We start from the raw sequence: 18,414 nt of genomic DNA on the forward strand, positions 1-18,414 counted from the left end.
TCTGTTTCTCTCTTAGAAGCTGGTAGCTATGAAATGACAAATCAACATGTAAAACAAAATGGAAAATTAGAAGATAACCCTTCTACTGGCAGTCCTCCAAGGACTACATTGTTGGGGACCATATTTTCTCCTGTCTTTAACTTTTTTTCACCAGCAAGTAAAAATGGTAGGTATAAAACATTAATCTGAATTTGGGTTAAAAACAAATAGAATTTCTAAATTTTAAGAAGGGTCAGTATGGACCGGAGCAATAGTAACAGCAGATACGATGTTGGGTTTGCACACAACTGACCTGTGTTCAACCTGTCGAATCCTTTATGGTCCCTCGAGCCCTGCCAGTAGTGATTCTTGCGCACAGAGCCAAGAGTAAGCCCTGAACACTGGTGGGAAGTGGCCCACAAGCAAAAACAAAGAGGAGCAGTATGATTTTGCTATCATATTTTGTCAGCATCATGTTTGTTTTCAGCCTCATTAACAATACACAACTCTGGGATCGGAGACACAGTTCAGTGGGTTGAGCACATGGTGTGCGTTTGAGAGGTCCAGAGTTGATTTCTTGGCATCATATGATTCCCTGAACACCACAGGGAATACCTCTAAGGACTAAGCTACAAGTAGCCCCTGAAAACTGAGTCTCCATTTCACCTCTCAGATAGCTTCAAAAATTCTTTTAGTGACTAATGAATATAGGTTTTGGTTACTTCCATTGAAGTAATAGTTTCCACATTCTGAAAGTGTCTTCACTGTTAGCTCGGTGATAAACTTTGGGGTGTAGGAAAAGTTTAATTTATTTTTTGGTCCACCCTCATGTGTGCTCAGAGCTTTCTGCTGATTGTACTTCGGGATCCTTTATGAAGAGTTTTGGGAACCATATGTAGTGCCAGGCCTCAAACCCAGGTTATCCGCATGTAAGATGGACAGAGTCTTATCCAGTGTACTGTTCTCTCTGGCCCAGGTTATTTTATTTATTTATTTATTTATTTATTTGTATTGTGAGGACTTCTGTAGGCCTTAATGTATGAACAGGGGAGAATTCAGAAATATTATTTTTAATCTATTTTTATTTTCATTTGGTTTGGGGGAGGGGTACAGCTAGTAGTGCTAAGGGGCTATTCAGCTTTATGCTTGAGGGTTGCTCTCAATGGTGGTATAAGAATCAAATCTGGATCTCCCAGATGCAAAACATATGCCCAGCATTGTGTGTTCTCTCCATGCCATAATTTTTGGGGTGGTTGGGGGGTGGGGTATACACCCTACAGTGCTCAGGACTTCTGGCTCTGCACACATGAATAACTCTTGGTGGTGTACTGGGAACCTTATGGGATGCTGGTGATCGAACCATATCAGCCACATGCAAGGCCAGTGCCCTATCCACTATCTTTAGTCCCAGCCCATAATATTAATAAAACAGAACTTGTTGAATATTTTGTGAGGTAAAATTATTTTTTAATGTACCAGTTTATCTTAATTATCATTTGTTTGACTTTTTTCCCTGCAGGATCTTATGCTAGGGGTTAGTCACTGTTCACCCATGTTTCTTTAAGTAGTACCTTTGAAGAAGATCAAAATTAACTTAATTTGGGGGGGCTGAAGTGATAGTACAGTGGCTAGAGCTCATGCCTTTCATGCAGCCTACTGGGGTTTGATTCCTGGCATCCCATATAGTCTCCCGAGCTCTCATGAATGCAGAGCCAAGAGTAAGCCCTGAGCACAGCCAGGTGTGGCCTAAAGACAAAAACACCAAAATTGACGGTTTTTTATGAATTTGGAGATGCCAGTGGGAGCCACTCTTAATGATACTTGGTCAATCTGCTTAGATGGTTCAGTTCTACCAGGCCTCATAGTGTGACACTGCTTGGGCTCAGGTGCCATGGGGACTGTGTGGTGCTGGGAATCAGACCTGGCACCCTTTGTACTCTAGGCATGTGCACTAACTCATTAAGCGATGTCTCAACTCTTTAAGATTTTTAAAATTTGTTTTGGGGCTACACCCTGTGGTACCTAGGGCTTACTCCTGGCTCTGCATTCAGGCATCACTCCTGAAGGGCCTAGGATGGATGACTTTTGGAGTGTGGGGATCAAACCTATGCCAGCTACATGCAAGGCAAGCACCCTAATGCTATATTATCTTTACAGCCCCATCTAAGAATTTAAAGGTCTTGCCTCTCCCTTCTATTAGACAGGGTGGTACAGAGAGGTAGTACAGCAGGTAAGGTGTTTGCTTTGTAGGCAGCCAAACCAAGCACTGCATATAGTCTTAGGCACTGCATATAGTCTCCCGAGCATCATCAGGAGTGACTCCTGGGCACAGAGCCAGGGTAAGTCCTGGACGATGGCAGGTATGACTCCAACAAAGTAGAAGCACTGGATTTGAGGAATACTTAGGAAGGGATGTGATTGAAGAGTTATAAAGAAATCAAATTGTAGAGCTAACCTGGTAAGATATTTGAACTTTATCCTAATGAGTAGAGGATGGTTAAAAGATTTTAAATTGGCAAGTAATATGATCAAATGTGTGTTTTAAAGATCTCCATGATGGTGTGTTGACTAAATTTAAGGAAGCTGAATACTGGGAGGTCAGTTCATAGACTGTAGTTGAAGTGACACTTCCTGTCATCTTACTTGTGCTGATTGTGGTTTTAAGAGATAGAGAAGGGGCACTAGGGAAATAGTATAGCAGATAGGGCACTAGCCTTGCACACAGCCAACCCAGGTTTGATCCTGGCATCCCATATGATCTTCTGAGCCCTTCAAGAGTAATTTCTGAGCTCAGAGCCAGGAGTAAGCCTTTAACACAGCCAGGTATGACCCACAACCCCCTTCCACACACCTCCCCCCCGAAAAAAAAGTAAGTGGGACAGAAAGGAATCAGCAAATGTACATTACTGTTATGAATAGCCAGTGGTATAAGCATGGAAGAAACTAGTGAAGGCCACAAAGTCTTGGGAATTTTCCTTTTTTTTTTCCCCCTGAGCTGGGCAGCCCATACTTGGTAATACCGAGGGCTTGCTCCTGTTTATTCGCTCAGGGATCACTCCTGGTAGGCCACTCCTGGTAGGCTTGGGAAACCTTATGGGGTGTTAAGGATTGTTGAACCCAGTTCTACCATATGCAAGTCAACTGCCCTACCCATTGTACTGTCTCTTTGGCCTGGCACAAGCGGTGGTTTGTATTTATGATATAAAGCTAGTTTTTTTCTTTGAATCCCCTCCTCTCCTTTCTCCTTTTTATTGTTGTGAAGATTAGAAAATAATTACCTACGTTAACAGTGCTTGTATACATATTTACTGGTTGCAGTGTTTGGTAAAGTTGTTGAAGACTTGGTTTTGTGCTCACATACTTAGTTGAAATTCTTGCTGAGGATCATAGTTTTAATTGCAGGGCTTGCACATGTTGTGGTATGCTGGAGATCATACACTTCTGTGGCCTTGGGTGTCAGAAATGTCCATGCCAATGGTATTATGTGGGACAGTGACAGGTATCAAGCTTTTGGTCTGTGCCTGTAAAGCAGGCTCTCAAACATTGAGTCATCTATTCCTGAACTCTGGGCTAAGCTCTTTTGGGAGGTAGGTTTTTGGCCACACACCTGGTGGTGCTCAGAGATCACTCCTGGCAGTGCCCAAGAACCATTTATAGTGTTACAGATTGAACCAGGGTTGGCCACATGCAAAACAAGCCTTTTGCTATCTCTTCAGCCCTGATAAGCTTTTTTTTAGAATGTCAAATAACATCGGGCTAAAGGAAAGGGTTGAAATTTAGCATAAATAATGACTGATGAAGAAATTGCTAAAGTCTACTGGTAGGGATGGGATCAAGAGAACAACTACAAGGATTAGAATTGAAATTTAGAAAGAGCTTTTGTGTTGTCTTTCTTCTTTTGCCGTTAGGGAAACAGCTGTGAAGATGTATGCAAAAATAGATGCTTGGGTAGAAAAAGTGGATGTTATAATATTTATAGTCCAGATGACAAATTAAAGAGAAATGATGATGGTTAAGAAAGTTCAGTCTGGGGGGCTGGAGTGATATAGTATAATAGGTAGGGTACTTGCCTTGTGCTCAGCTGACCTGGGATCAGTCCCCTGCACCACATATGATCCCTTAATCTCCTCCAGGAGGAATCCTTGAGTACAGAGCTAGGAGGACACCCTGAGCACTGCAGGGTATGGCCCTAAAACAAAAATGAATATTGGGGCTGTGGACATTAGTACAGGGGACAAGGCACTTGTCTTGCATTTCCAGCACTACATATTGTCTCTTCTAGAAGGCACCCCTACAGAGCCAGTAATAGCCCCTGAGGACCACAGAAGGTACTCCCCAAAACAAAACAAAAACTTTTACTGACTGACACCCAGTATTGAGTGGTAGACTATATACCTTGGTAGACAATAGGATTTTCTTGGTTTATGACCATTTTATAATTGTATTGTTTTCTTCAGAAGCCTGGTTCTAGTGCTTGAGAAGCCTCTTAAATTGATTGCAGAAGGATTTTTGTGATGGATGACAATTGATATCAAGGGATCAAGGACATTGAGCCTACTGGCTTGAAACTGGTGTAAGTCAGTATTTCTCAACCAGGGATTAATGGCCACATTATGGGCCCCAAGACAGCTATTACTTGAGACTTGTTGAAAGTTGTGTAATCAAGGACCACAACATGAAACTTGGGGTTTAGGAAGTCAAGCAGTAGACCAGGAGGCCCACAGGAAGGAAGCAGATTCAGAAGGGAGCCAAGATTGGAAGGGGGCCCCATTCAGAAGAAGGTTGAGAAGCACTGGTTTAAGTGATAACAGTAAGAATTCTCTATTTGTTTGCATTTTCAGGATATACCCAAAAGTGTTTCGAGTTGCTCCTGGTAGTCCCAGGGATCTCACCTAGGTGTTCTGCATGCAGAGCATGCACACTTAGCTCTTTGACCTATCTCCCAGGCTCTACTTTATGAATTAACCATCTGAGGAGGGGTTAGGGATTTGTTTGAATGTTTGAATATAAGAATATCAATCTTGAGCATGAGATCGGTAAGATGAGGGACCAGTGATAGAACTAGGACCTGCCTTGCATGCAACTGACTTCTGTTTGGTCCCCAGCATCATATATGATCCCCTGAGCACAGAACCAGGAGTAGCCTGTGAGCACCATCAGGTAAAGGTGAACAGTTTTGTAGTGTTAATGTCCAGATTATGGCATGGTAATAATTGCTTAAAGAGCAGTAGGTATGAAGGTGGTGCTGAGGAGGGCAAGGCCTTTGAAGATTACTCATTGGATGAGTCAGTTACATCTGTAATATCAGCTAGACTAGGGTTTAGTAGAGCAATAAAATAGTAGGTATTGGAGTCCTTTTTGATTGACAGGATTCTAGCAGTGAGATTAGATGACAGCAGTGGATATAAGCAAAGAATTACATAGCCAGATGAAATCAGTCAAAGGAGCAGGAATTTTGTTTGTTTAGTTTTGGGCCACACTCAGCAATGCTCAGGAGTTACTCCTGGCCCTGCCCTCAGGAATTACTCCTGACAGTGCTAAGGGGACCATATGGAATGCTGGGATCAAACCAGTCGACTGTGTGCAAGGCAGGCTCTCTACCTACTATACTACTGTATCTCCAGCCCCAAAAGAACAGGAATTAGTGTGATTAGTGGAAAACCAATAGTCATAGCAGTGAAGATAAATTATGATTCAGTATAAAGTATGGGAGAGCTTTGAGGAAAGGGTTTCAAGAAGTGATTTTTGGAAGCGACTTTGATTCCATACCTTGTGGTGCTTAGGGGCTACTTGTAGTTCTTTGCTTAGCAGTCACTCCTGATGGTGCTTGGAGAAGATACACAGTACTGGGAAACAAACTGAGGTTTGCATTCAAGGTAAATGCCTCTACACTTAATCTCTCCAATTCAGGAAAAGATTTCCTTTGGAAAGACAAAATTTAAAGCACTAAGGGAGGAGAAGAATAGTCAGACATAATTAAGAACATTGGAGGTTGGTTTTCTAGTTTAAAATGATATTTGTGGGGCTAGAAAATTATACAGGAGATTAGGCAGTTGCCTTGCATGTGGCTGTGCTGGCTACCTTACTACAACCCTAATTCAAATCCCTAGCACCACATATACGCCTCTGAGCACAAAACCAGGAATAGCTTGTGAGCACCTAAATGACTTGTGATGTAACCAAATATCTTAATAAATAGTAATTCTTTTAATGGCATTTATAGGAGTCATAACAATCCTGCAAATGGGAGAAAGGTTAAAAGAATAAAATGATTTAATTTTAAAATAAAAAAAGGATAAAAAAATAAAAAGTACAGATAGGAAAAGTTAATCCCATATGAAAGAAGTGTTGAGGAACAGGGTTGTCTAGTTATGATTTGATATAATGGGGAGACAAACGTTAACCTTCAGTTGCTACTGAGATGAAATTTTGTTGAGGTATTGTTTCATGTCACTAAAAAAATTTTCATGAGGAGATCAGTTAACCCATACTTATAAACTATTCATGTATTAAAAATCAGGAATAAGCCCAGAGCATCACCAGATTTGGCCCAAACCCCTTTTCCTGAAGATATAATACAGTGGATTAATACACCAACCTTGTATGGGGCTAACCCTGGTTCAGTCCCCCAGACCAGGTTTTCTGAAGTCAGGAGTGTTTCCAAATTTTTCTTTTTAAATTAGGATAAAAATAAAACTGTCTACAATAGCTACGATTCTTAATAGAAGACTCCTGAGCTGTTTGGAGATAATAAATATATATAGGCACACCTGAGAGATAGTGCAGATTTAGTTTCAGAATGCTGCAACAAAGCAAAGGGTATAATAAGACAAATAACACATTTAATTTTCCCAATGCACATAAAATGTTTATACTACACTGAAGTCTATTAAGTGTGAAATAGCATGTTTAAAAAGTCATGTCAAAAAAATTCTTTTGTTTTTGGACTATACTCAGTGGCAATGCTCCAGTGCTTAGGGTTTATTCCTGGCTCTGTGCTCAGGGATCACTCTTGATGGTTTGAGGGAACTGTGTGGGGTGATAGTGTCTGTCTGAACGCTCGTTGGCTGCATGCAAGGCAAGCTCTCTACTTGTACTATCTGTCCAGCAGAACTCTTGTTTAACTATAAATGAATGTGTCTAAAAAGACTTAAAAATGGGCTGGGGTGATAGGGTATTTGCCTTGCATCTCTCTGATCTGGGTTCAGTTCTCCAGTACCACATATGGTCCTCTAAGCCCTGCCCTGGAGTGATCCCTGAATGCAGAGCTAGGAATAAGCCCTGAGTACTGCCAGGTATGGTCCCCTGGAGAAAAGGAAAAAAGAAAAACTTTGTTCACAAATATTACTGTATTATATTTGTTCACATATCTAAAAGTCTATTCATAATTGTTTAAAATGTCAGGAAATAACCTCACAAAACAATGGTATTCTCAGCTTGCACTTTTTCTTAACACCTATCTAGTTACTTGTAATTTTTATTTTTAGACTTACTACACTAAATTTAAGGTGCATTTGTTGATTTGGTGATATATCTTAAAATATGATTATTATTATCGTATGATTAGCATCTCATTTATTGGTTAAAATAATAAAGAGCTAGTTTCTTAGCAAGTTTTATGCTTATAATAGTTCAGAATTTAATTTTTACTTGTTAGAAGCTTTTATCCTTAAGTAGCATCTCTCTGATCCTCCCACCCTCTATGAGTGTTTTAAATGATTGTGAATATACTAAATCATGATTTCAGGAACATCAGGATCTGATTCCCCAGGACAGGCTGTGGAGGCTGAAGAAATAGTGAAACAACTTGATATGGAACAGGTGGATGAGATCACTACCAGTACCACTACATCAACTAATGGAGCAGCTTACTCAAATCAAGCAGTTCAAGTGAGATCATCTATAAATAATGGCTTAGAAGAAACAGAAGAAACAGTTAATCGTGATATCCCACCCCTTACAGGTGAAGAAAGTTCCTTTTCTTATGCATCTTTATAAATATTTTTCTAAAACACAGTATTTTATATATCTTTTCTTAAATAGGCAGATGAAATACGTAAAATTTTCTTTAAGGAAATTGAAAATAAAATCTCGGTCTAGTTACTTATGATTGGGGGGGTTACACCCTGCTGTGATCAGGACTTAACTCTTGGTTCTGTACTTAGGGATCATACCTACTGGTGCTCAGGTGACCAAGACTATATGTGGTGCTGGGGATGAACTGGGATTAGCCACATGCAAGGCATGAACCTTAACTTCTGTGCCCTTTTTTTGGCCCTTGAAATTGAATTTTTTTCCCCCTCGTACTCAGCATTTCTTTCCTTCCAAGAAGATTTGTAGCATCATCTATCTTTCATGATATATTTGGTACTAGGGCATTTTTTTTTAAATTAGTGAAACACCATGTGGTACAGTTGTAGACTTACACATTTTTGTGCTTGGGTTTCAGTTATACAATGATCGAGTACCCATCCCTCCACCAGTGCCCATTCTCCACCACCACTAATTCCAGTATCCCTTCCACCCTCATTCCCCCCATCCCACCCTGCCTCTCTGGCAGGGCATTCCCTTTTGTTCTCTCTTTCCTTTTGGGTGCTGTGGTTTGCAAAAGAGGCATTGAATGGCAATCATGTTCGATCTACAGTCTACTTTCATCATGCTTCTCCCATCCTGGGAGGATCCTCCCAACACCCTTCATTTGGTGCTCCCTTCTCTATCTGAACTCCCTTTTCCCCTAGCATGTGTGGCTGGCCTCCAAGCCATGGAGTAAACCTCCTGGTACTTATCTTGACTATTCTTGGGTGTTAGTCTCCTATTTTGTTACTTTATGTTCCCCAGATGAATGCCGTATTTCTATGTCTGTCCCTCTCTTTCTGACTCATTTTGCTTAGCATGATACTTCCCATGTAGTACCACTTGTATGTAAATTTCATGACTTCATCTTTTCTAACAGCTACATAGTACTCCATTGTGTAGATGTACCAAAGTTTCTTTGGGCTGGAGCGATAGCACAGCGGTAGGGCGTTTGCCTCGCACACAGCAGGCCTGGCCAAGTTGGGTTAGATTCTTCTGCCCCTCTTGGAGAGCCCGGCAAACTACCGAGAGTATCTCGCCTGCATGGCAAAGCCTGGCAAGCTATCTGTGACTTATTCAATATGCCAAACACAGTAACAACAAGTCTCAAGATGGAGATGTTACTGGGCCCGCTCAAGCAAATCAATGAATAAGGAGGACTGTGACCAAAGTTTCTTTTTTTTTAATTTTAATTATTTTAATTTTTTTTTTTTTTAAATAGTGAGACATCATGAGGTACAGTTGCAGACTTACACATTTTTGTGCTTGGTAAATTTTCTTTAACCAGTCATTTGTTCTTGGGCACTCGGGTTTTTTCCAAATTCTAGCTATTGTAAACAGTGCTGCAATTAACAAAGAAGTGCAGATGTCACTCCGATTATACTTTTTTGCCTCTCTGGGTCAAATGGGAGCTAAATTTCTAGAAATTGAATTTTTTTTTTTTTTTTTTTTTTTGCTTTTTGGGTCACACCCAGCTGATGCTCAGGGGTTATTCCTGGCTCTGCACTCAGGAATCACTCCTGGCGGTGCTTGGAGGACCATATGGGATGCTGGGAATCAAACCCGGGTTGGTTGCGTGCAAGGCAAACACCCTACCTGCTGTGCTATTGCTCCACCCCCTAGAAATTGAATTTTTTTTTTGTTGCTTTTTGGGTCACACTCGGCGATGCTCAGGGGTTACTCCTGGCTTACGCACTCAGGAATTACTCCTGGCGGTGCTCGGGGGACCATATGGGATGCTGGGAATCGAACCTGGGTCGACCATGTTGGCTGCATGCAAGGCAGATGCCCTACCTGCTGTGCTATTGCTCCAGCCCCTAGAAATTGAATTTTTAATACTAAGTCTTAGTCCTTTTTACAGAAGTTTAATTGTGCCTGTCTTTCTTAGTAATTGAAAGGTCTGAAGTCCCTTCTTGGAGTAAGTTTTCATTCAGATTTGTTTTATACATAGATGACCACTCCAGTCTAACCCAACATAATTCTTGGGTTCCAGAGCCAGTTGTCATGGAAATATGGAAACATTTGTGATTAAAATTTATTACCTTGAGGGTTGTGGTAGACTAGTGTATAAGACCAAAAGATGAAATTGTGTTCTATCATGTTAAAAAGGCAAAGTATAAATAAAGCTGAGGACATTCATCTTTCCCACCTTCAGTTTGGGGAAAACAATTTTTTAAACAATTAGTAAAAATTTTATTGTGGGAACATGTATTTAAGAAAGCCTAGAATGATATTTGTACAGATGACCCTGGCTATAAGTTTAAAACTTGAAAAACCCATTTTATTTTATTAGTGAGGCATCATGAGGTACAGTTGTAGACTTACAAATTTTTGTGCTTGGGTTTCAATTATACAGTGATCAAATACCCATCCCTCCACCAGTGCCCATTTCCCACCACCACGGATCCCAGTATCCCTCCCACCCCCCATCCCCTCCATCCCCCCCATCCCACCCTGCCCCTGTGGCAGGTCATTCCCTTCTGTTCTCTCTCTCTTATTCGGTTTTGTGGAAAAACCTATTTTAAATGAAAATATCTTAATGAAAATGCATCTATTCTACCTAAAGTATAGAGCATTATAGTTTAACCTAGCTTATTGTAATTGTGCAAAAAATACTTAACCCTCTATACACAGCAGAATATCAGTTATTCACATCTATGATTACATGGTGACCAGGAACTACAGTTCACAGTGTGGCCCAGCATCCCCAGAGAGTATTCTACAATATAGCACTAGCCCAGAATAAGATAAAATTTCTAAGTACAGTTTCTGTTGAATATTTATCACTCATCAATTTTGTAAAGTAAAAAGAGAATCTTTCTGTTTTGGGGTCACACCTAGTGATGCTCAGGGCTTACTCCTGAGCATCACTCCTGGTATACTAGGGGTCCATATGGGATTAAACCTGGGTTATGATAAACCACATAGGGTTCTAATCTGGGTTGGCCACATGCAAGGCAAGTGACTTACCTTTTCAGATTCCTTAAAAAGATAATCTTAAATTGAACTACCTTAGGTCTAGGACAATATGTTTTGGTTGAGAAGTGTAGTTTGATATAGGGAAATTAAATAATGCTCTCTGCATTATACAGGGGAAGCTTAAAAATAATTTACTGAAACTGCAGATAATAGGGTTTTTTTTGTTTTGTTTTTTGCTTTTTGGGTCACACCCAGCAATGCACAGGGTTACTCCTGGCTCTGCACTCAGGAATCACTCTTGGCAGTGCTCAGGGGACCATATGGGATGCCGGGAATTGAACCCGGGTCAGCCTCGTGCAAGGCAAACGCCCTACCTGCTGTGCTATCACTCCAGCCCCAGATAATCGGTTTTTTGAGGGGAAGGTTTTGGTGACCACCTGGCAGTGCTTGGGACCACGTGCCAGAGATTGAACTGGGACCTCCAACCTGCAACGTGTGTGCTTATCCCTTTGTGTTATCACTGGCCCCAGAAAACATTTAAAGAAATTGTATATAAAATTCTGAAATTTCTCTACCTTAAAATACCAATATGAATAGATTTATTTTTAAATTGTCAAATGCAAGGTGGGTGTCGAACATCATAATATCTATAATGTTAAAATACCTACAATGTTGTTATTCTAATTTAAGAATATTATTGAACCTCATAAGTAAATCAGACTGGCTTATGACATAGTTCATTCTCAGTTGAATAAAACTTGTAAATGAACCTTCTGTTGACCTGTCATTTTATTCTGATTACTTTGGCCAGTGTTCCAGTTTAGTGAATAGTATAAAGTGTAGGGTTTTTTCATTGAGGTTTTTTCTATATCTTTGTGCAGTGTAAATCTTAGAGTTTTGGTGGGGGCACGTGCAGGGGGTTGGAGCTAACTAGAAAGACAGAGAAGATGTGTTTAGAGGGCAAAAATAATATTTACTCTTGTTGCCTCATTCATTTATTCCTTTTTTATTGGTAATGGGCACTATTTGTAAAGATTAGTGAGGCCCATTCCTAGGCCTTCAGGAGCTTATGGTCTTAACAATGAAACAAGTGTGTACTAAAATTACAGTGCACAGTGGTGAGTGCTATTAGAAATGACATTAGGTAGGTTGTTTGCCTTGCATGTGACCAGCCTGGGTTTGATCCTAGGCAAAGCCATATGGTCCCTAAACTCCACCAGGAGTGACATGAAGACAGAGCCCTGAGCACAACCAGGTGTGTCCCCAACCTCATTTACCCCCCTCCAAAAAAAAAAAGGTGAGCAAAATGTCATGAAATAACACATTACAGTCACTTTAGGAGAGTCATGAAAGATGGATAGAAGTGAAATATTTACTGGTTTTAAAAGGTATGACGGGGCTAGGGAGATAGTACAGCTAGTAGGGTGCTTGCCTTGTATGCAGCTGACCTGGGTTCGATCATCAGAAAATCATATGACCCCCTAAGCACCGCCAGGTGTGGCCCAAAAACTTTTTAAAAAAGGGGGGGGGGTATGAATGATAAAAGTGTTACCTTTCCTTAAAGACTTTTTCTAAAGAGAGCATGCGAGATAAGAGAGTGAGTATCATTTAATTGTTTGGAGAGGCCAGGATGGATACCTGAGTGCAGAACCAGAAGTAAGCACTGAGCACTGCCAAACAAATAGAAAACAACCAAGCAGAAAAATAACACTGTTTTTCAATTGTATTAACTAGCACCAGTAACTCCAGACAGTGGTTATTCATCAGCTCATGCAGAGGCCACCTATGAAGAAGACTGGGAAGTATTTGACCCGTGAGTTTTTTGTTTTCTTTTTCTTTTTCTTCTAGAAGCAAAATGAAAAGTACACATTAGGTGGGTGGCTGAACTGATGTATGACAAAAGCATGTGGTCAGTAGGTGTAGGTATAGGTACAGGTTGAAATACACCGAGTTAACTGAAAAACTAGTTTGTATGTTTTGTTTTATTTACGTGTTTCATGAATCTGGTTTACTGGGTTAAATAGGCATTATTTTAAGATTTAGATATAAACTAACTTTATTAGCATAGATTTATAATTGTAAAAAGTTGAATTTTCTTAAAATTTGATTTATAGCTATTATTTCATCAAACATGTTCCACCACTCACAGAAGAACAACTAAATAGGAAACCTGCTCTTCCATTGAAAACAAGAAGCACACCAGAATTCTCTCTAGTTTTAGATCTGGTAAGTATAATAACTATAGAGGTAGGGAAAATTAAAGTGTTACATTCTTTAATTTAAAAAAAAAAAGTAGCACAAAATATCTAATAGAATTCAAACTGAATAAAGTCTTACACATTGCTATAATTTCTTAGGATTTCTGAATTTTTTAAACTTGATGATATTTTCTCCATAAGGTAAAGGCCCTCCCGTTGTTCGTGGATTTGCTCGAGCGGGCCCAGTAACGTCTCCATTGGAGACTTTGTTGTTACTGTGATTGGCATATCGAATACGTCACGGGGAGCTTGCCAGGCTCTGCCGTGCGGGCGAGATACTCTCGGTAGCTTGCCGGGCACTCCGGGAGGGGCGGAGGAATCGAACTCGGGTCGGCCATGTTGGCTGCGTGCAAGGCAAGCGCCCTACCGCTGTGCTATCGCTTCAGCCCCAAGTTCAGTTTGGTATCATTTATTCTTTGAAATTAAAGTACTCATATTTTTGTACTGACATCTTCTTTCATTCTCTTTAGACTTTCATGATTTTTATTTTTTTTTATTACCCAATAAATTCTAATTTCATTTCTAGACAATATTTCACTGGGGTCAGGTTCTATAATCCCAAAAGACCAAATAAAATCTGGATCTTGTTGAGTTTATCTTTTGCAGTACCATATATTTTTTCGTATTCTCATTTTTGTGTATTACCTTACACCAGTTACTTCATTACAACTCTCACAGCATGATTTTGTAGTTCTTACTAATAAAATTTTAATGATGCCTCTCAATGTCATTTGAAAAATTTATTTTAGAGTAATAGAGTTCTGAAACTGAATATTTTCTATTTTCTGCTGATAATTAAATTCAATATGTGATCAGAACATTTACCATCTGTTTAAAAATTTCTTAGTATTAACAAATACACATTTATAATATTGGGAAATTTCTTTTTTTTTAATTATTTGTCACACAAGTAGTTTACAGTTGGAGGCAGTGGTTTAGTATTCATAAATATTTTACTTTGGAAGGAAAGTATGTTATTTTAAATCTCAATTTGCTGATAGTCTTGAAGAGTTTAGCATCTTTGCCTTTGCCTAGCCAAAGACATGTAAGAAACTTACCCAGAAATCCTTGTACAAGGATAAGTAGAAAGGAAAAGAAAAAAATGTGAAACTTGTTATGATTCTGATTTGATTTGCAAGTTAGTAGAAAAAACTGAAAAAAAATTTTGCTAGATTTTTATATTAGGAGTTTGTTTATTAGTTCAACATTAGTTTGGCTATAATAATTTTTAATTCTAGGTGAACGTAAATAGTAAAGGAAAGATTTTTCAATAGTATTGACTGAGCAATGCTATTTTACTAAAATTAGTAATTTTACAAAATAAAAATGAAAAAAGGAAAAATAAAAAGTATATAGATAAGCTTTTGAATGAAGACTTATTCAGTTGCAGGAAAGAGAATACCCTTTTTTAAAAAAAAATGCTAAAAGAATATCGAATTGTAGTTTTATATGCATTGAAAGAAAATGAGGCACATCTAGAGTATTTTTGCTCTTTGCCTCCCCAGAGTTTGACTTTAGGTTAAAAGAAACACTCCAACTAATAAGATGTGGAATCACAAGGTATGAATATTTGTGTTTCGTTTTAATTCTAAATGCATTGAAAGCTTTGGGGGGTTCTTAAAACTTTCTACGAATGGAAACACTGTTTTTTTGTGAATTTGTCTGTTTTTTTAAGAACAGAATAAACAAATATGCACATACGTTAGATCGGATGACTTTTAACTTCCTATCTTAATGAGAAATAGGATTTGGTAATCAGATCACAAAGCATAATTGACAGCTATTTTAAACAATTTTTATGTCTATTGAGCTTACATACTAAAACATCCATTTTCTAAAAGTTCTTTATGAAATATTTTAGAATCATGAACTATAAATAGATGTATTTTTAAAATTATGTTCTTTGTTGTTTATTTTTAAATTAAGTATATTATGGTTTACTTACTTAAAGTTGGAAACAGTAATATTTAATTCTCAAGCTTGAGTATACATCCAAAATAACTTGAAGGACATAAAAATATACTTTTCTGGCATTGGAGAGAAAAATTGTACAAGGACCTCTCTGCCTTGCATGTGGCCAACCTTGGCTTGGTCCTGGGCACCACATCCTCTGGGCTCTTACTTTGAATTATGGGCCCAATTTGCCTACTCTAGCTGGAAGAGGCCCCAATGTCTTCTGAGTACTGTGCCCTTCCTAAGAGCCCCCTCCACAAACCTGTTTATTGAGCTCCATTCTACCCTTGCTGAATTTCTGAATTACCAGAAATGGAACTAGAAAGTTTGCATTTCTAAATAGTTTCCAGATAATGCTGAAGCTGCTTGCTGATCCAGGGACCACATCTGAGAGTCAGTAACTTTTAAAATTCTGTTCCTGGGGCCGGAGAGAGAGTACAGCTGGTAAGGTGCTTGCCTTGTATATGGCCACCCAAGGTTTGATCCTGGCATCCCATATGGTCCCCTGAGCACCGCCAGGAGTGATTCCTGAGTGCAGAGCCAGGAGTAACCCTTAAGCATCACTGGGTGTGCCCTCAAAACAGCAACCACAAACATTTTCTTAAAATTCTGTTCCTGGGCTAGTATAGTATAGGGATAAAGGTGCTTGCCTTGCATGCATCAGACCCAGGTTCAAACCATGGCACTGCATATAGTCCCGAGCACTGTCAGGAGTAACTCCTAAACAGTGAGCTAGGTGCAAGACAAGAGCATAACCAGGTATGACTGGAAAACAAAAGCCAACAAAACAAAACAAAAAATTCTGTCCCAAGCCAAGGGAGAGAGCTTAAAGGGATTTGTGCATTCTTTAATGTTTTGAACCAATTTAGATCCCTGGCATCACAGTCTCCTGAGTTCTGCCAGGAATGACCCCCGAGCTGGAAATAACTGTTGAGTACAAGCACAGTGGTAGGGCATTTGCCTTGTGCGGGGCTGGCTGGCCGAGCCAGGTTCGATTCCTCCGCAATTCCTCTGCCCCTCTCGGAGAGCCCGGCAGGCTACCGAGAGTATCACGCCCGCACGGCAAAGCCTGGCAAGCTACCTGTGACGTATTCGATATGCCAAACACAATAACAACGACTCTCACAATGGAGACGTTACTGAGCCTGCTCGAGCAAATCGATGAACAATGGGAGGACAGTGCTACTCCCAGAGTAATGCTTATACTTTCTCCCTCTCTACCTTTCCCCCAAATTCGAACCCAAGCTGCTGTGCCATATACAGTAATGTAATAGAAACCTAAAATTCCACATAGAATGGGTACTTTAATGTTTTTAGTGATCATGCATTCATATTATCATTGAAAATTTCTTTTAGTATCTTGGTTCATTCAGTATGTGCTTTTTGTTTTAAGGATGAAACACTAGTACACTGTAGTCTAAATGAGCTAGAAGATGCAGCACTTACTTTTCCAGTTCTTTTCCAAGATGTCATTTATCAGGTAATTAAAATTTTTTTAACTTGCTTTTTGATCTCAGATAACATTCTCTGAATTATAAGAACTCCTTTGTGATTTCTTATTTTGTTGGTTTAATGTGCCTATTCTCTTGGGTTTTATCAATTACTTGATTTATTAACACAAAGTAGCATCATGCTAAATAATTAATTGCATAAGACAATATTAATTTGTTAATCAAAAATTGTGAACTTTTTAATCCAGTGATCTCTCTTAGTTTCATGATCTGTTTGCCAGCAGGTGGAGGCAGAAGCACTGATATCATAGATCCCCAAGAAGAATTTTCCAGGTTAATTCCTGGTATTTCCTTCCCTCCTTCCCTGACTTAAAATTAACATAAAGAAAACTGATTCCTTGTTGGTCACTTTTATTTCTTTTTGTGATCTGTAGATTGCAGTTTGATTGAAGTTAATTACAAAACTAGGACATTCTTCTAGTCATAATTTATTTAAATTTTGGTCTAAGTATTTTTTTCCTCATCTTTGTTGATGAGCATAATACAAATATCATTTACATTTCACTGTGATCTGTCTTGTTCATGGTTTTTACTTTGAGGTTTTCCTATCAAAAAATTTTCATATTTAAATTTCAAAGTATCTATGGTGGTGGGTGTTATTGAATTGACATTTTCATACACATGAGTTAGTGAAGGATTGGGGAGGGGTTAAACTTTTTTTTTATGAGGAAGCTAATCAAATAATTTAATTGAATAAAGTCAGGAACATTTACCAGGTGTGTGATGAACAGGTATTTGTGGTTGTTTATATGCTGTTACTAGGCATGTAGAATGTGGGAGTAGTTTTCTTGGCAGATGGTACTATCTCAGAAATAACAAAATTTCAGTTTAATAGAAATTTGTGAGTTGGGGGTACATTTACCTTTTATCTTGTAATGAAGCACAAAAGGATTAATTTCAGCAGTATTGACAGTTTAATCTAGAAAGGCATTAAAGGTACAACAATGTTTGAGTACTATATTTTTAAATATTTTCTGTAAACTGACTTTAGATAAATGATTAATAAAATATACTTAAAAATAAGGAATTTGAAGAATTTTATGTACTTTTAAACTGTATATTAGCTTTTTTGTCAAGTGGCTTCTTGTTTAGTGGACTTTAAAGGATATGAATTTGTGGCAAAGAGAATACAAAATCTTATTACTGTTTATGTAGCTCGATAACTTTTTTTTCTGTAAAAAACGGCTTTCTGGTTTTGAGTTTGGAAAAAATTGTTTTTGCAAAACATTTTGAGGTGACATAGATGGTTTTGGTTTGTAATTTTTAGAGTGAGACAAGAAACTTGGAAAATAGATGATGTTGATTCCCTTTGTGAGCATTTATTTTCAGTGTGATGATAAAATTGTTATTTTCTTACTCCTCCTTCCATCATTTCTACTTTAATTATCTTCTTTATAAAGTTCTTATGTTTGTTGCGGATCTAGTTGTATTATTTGTAATAAAAGGTTTCTAGCAGTGTATGTGACTAATAAGCCATGTATGTACTGTATAGTGCATCTAACAGTGGAATTCAAAGAATTTTTTCCCCCTCTTTTATATTTTGAGTTATACATTCTCATCTAGGTTAAATTAGGAGGAATTAGCACGAATATAACTTGAATCTTACAAGTTATAGTATTATATTTTAATACTATGATTTAGTGATACATTATGTAAGAGTTTAGTTCTCCAGTAGTAATTTTTGAGGATTTCCATAGTTTATGGGTATATTTCCCTTGGAT

General features: G+C 38.6%; 1 protein-coding gene across 1 annotated transcript in view; it reads left to right on the forward strand.

Annotated features, from left to right (window-relative positions):
• CTDSPL2 (CTD small phosphatase like 2) overlaps positions 1-18,414 on the forward strand; it is a 79,967-nt gene that overhangs the window by 38,027 nt on the left and 23,526 nt on the right. Inside the window, exons 4-8 of the mRNA XM_056134053.1 lie at positions 17-166; positions 7,727-7,942; positions 12,706-12,784; positions 13,086-13,197; positions 16,576-16,662. Coding sequence (XP_055990028.1) covers positions 17-166; positions 7,727-7,942; positions 12,706-12,784; positions 13,086-13,197; positions 16,576-16,662 — 644 coding nt within the window. The remainder of the gene's footprint in view (positions 1-16; positions 167-7,726; positions 7,943-12,705; positions 12,785-13,085; positions 13,198-16,575; positions 16,663-18,414) is intronic.

This window comes from Sorex fumeus, unplaced genomic scaffold (genome assembly GCF_029834395.1).
Source record: "Sorex fumeus unplaced genomic scaffold, SorFum_2.1 ptg000098l, whole genome shotgun sequence".
Classification (NCBI taxonomy): domain Eukaryota; kingdom Metazoa; phylum Chordata; class Mammalia; order Eulipotyphla; family Soricidae; genus Sorex; species Sorex fumeus.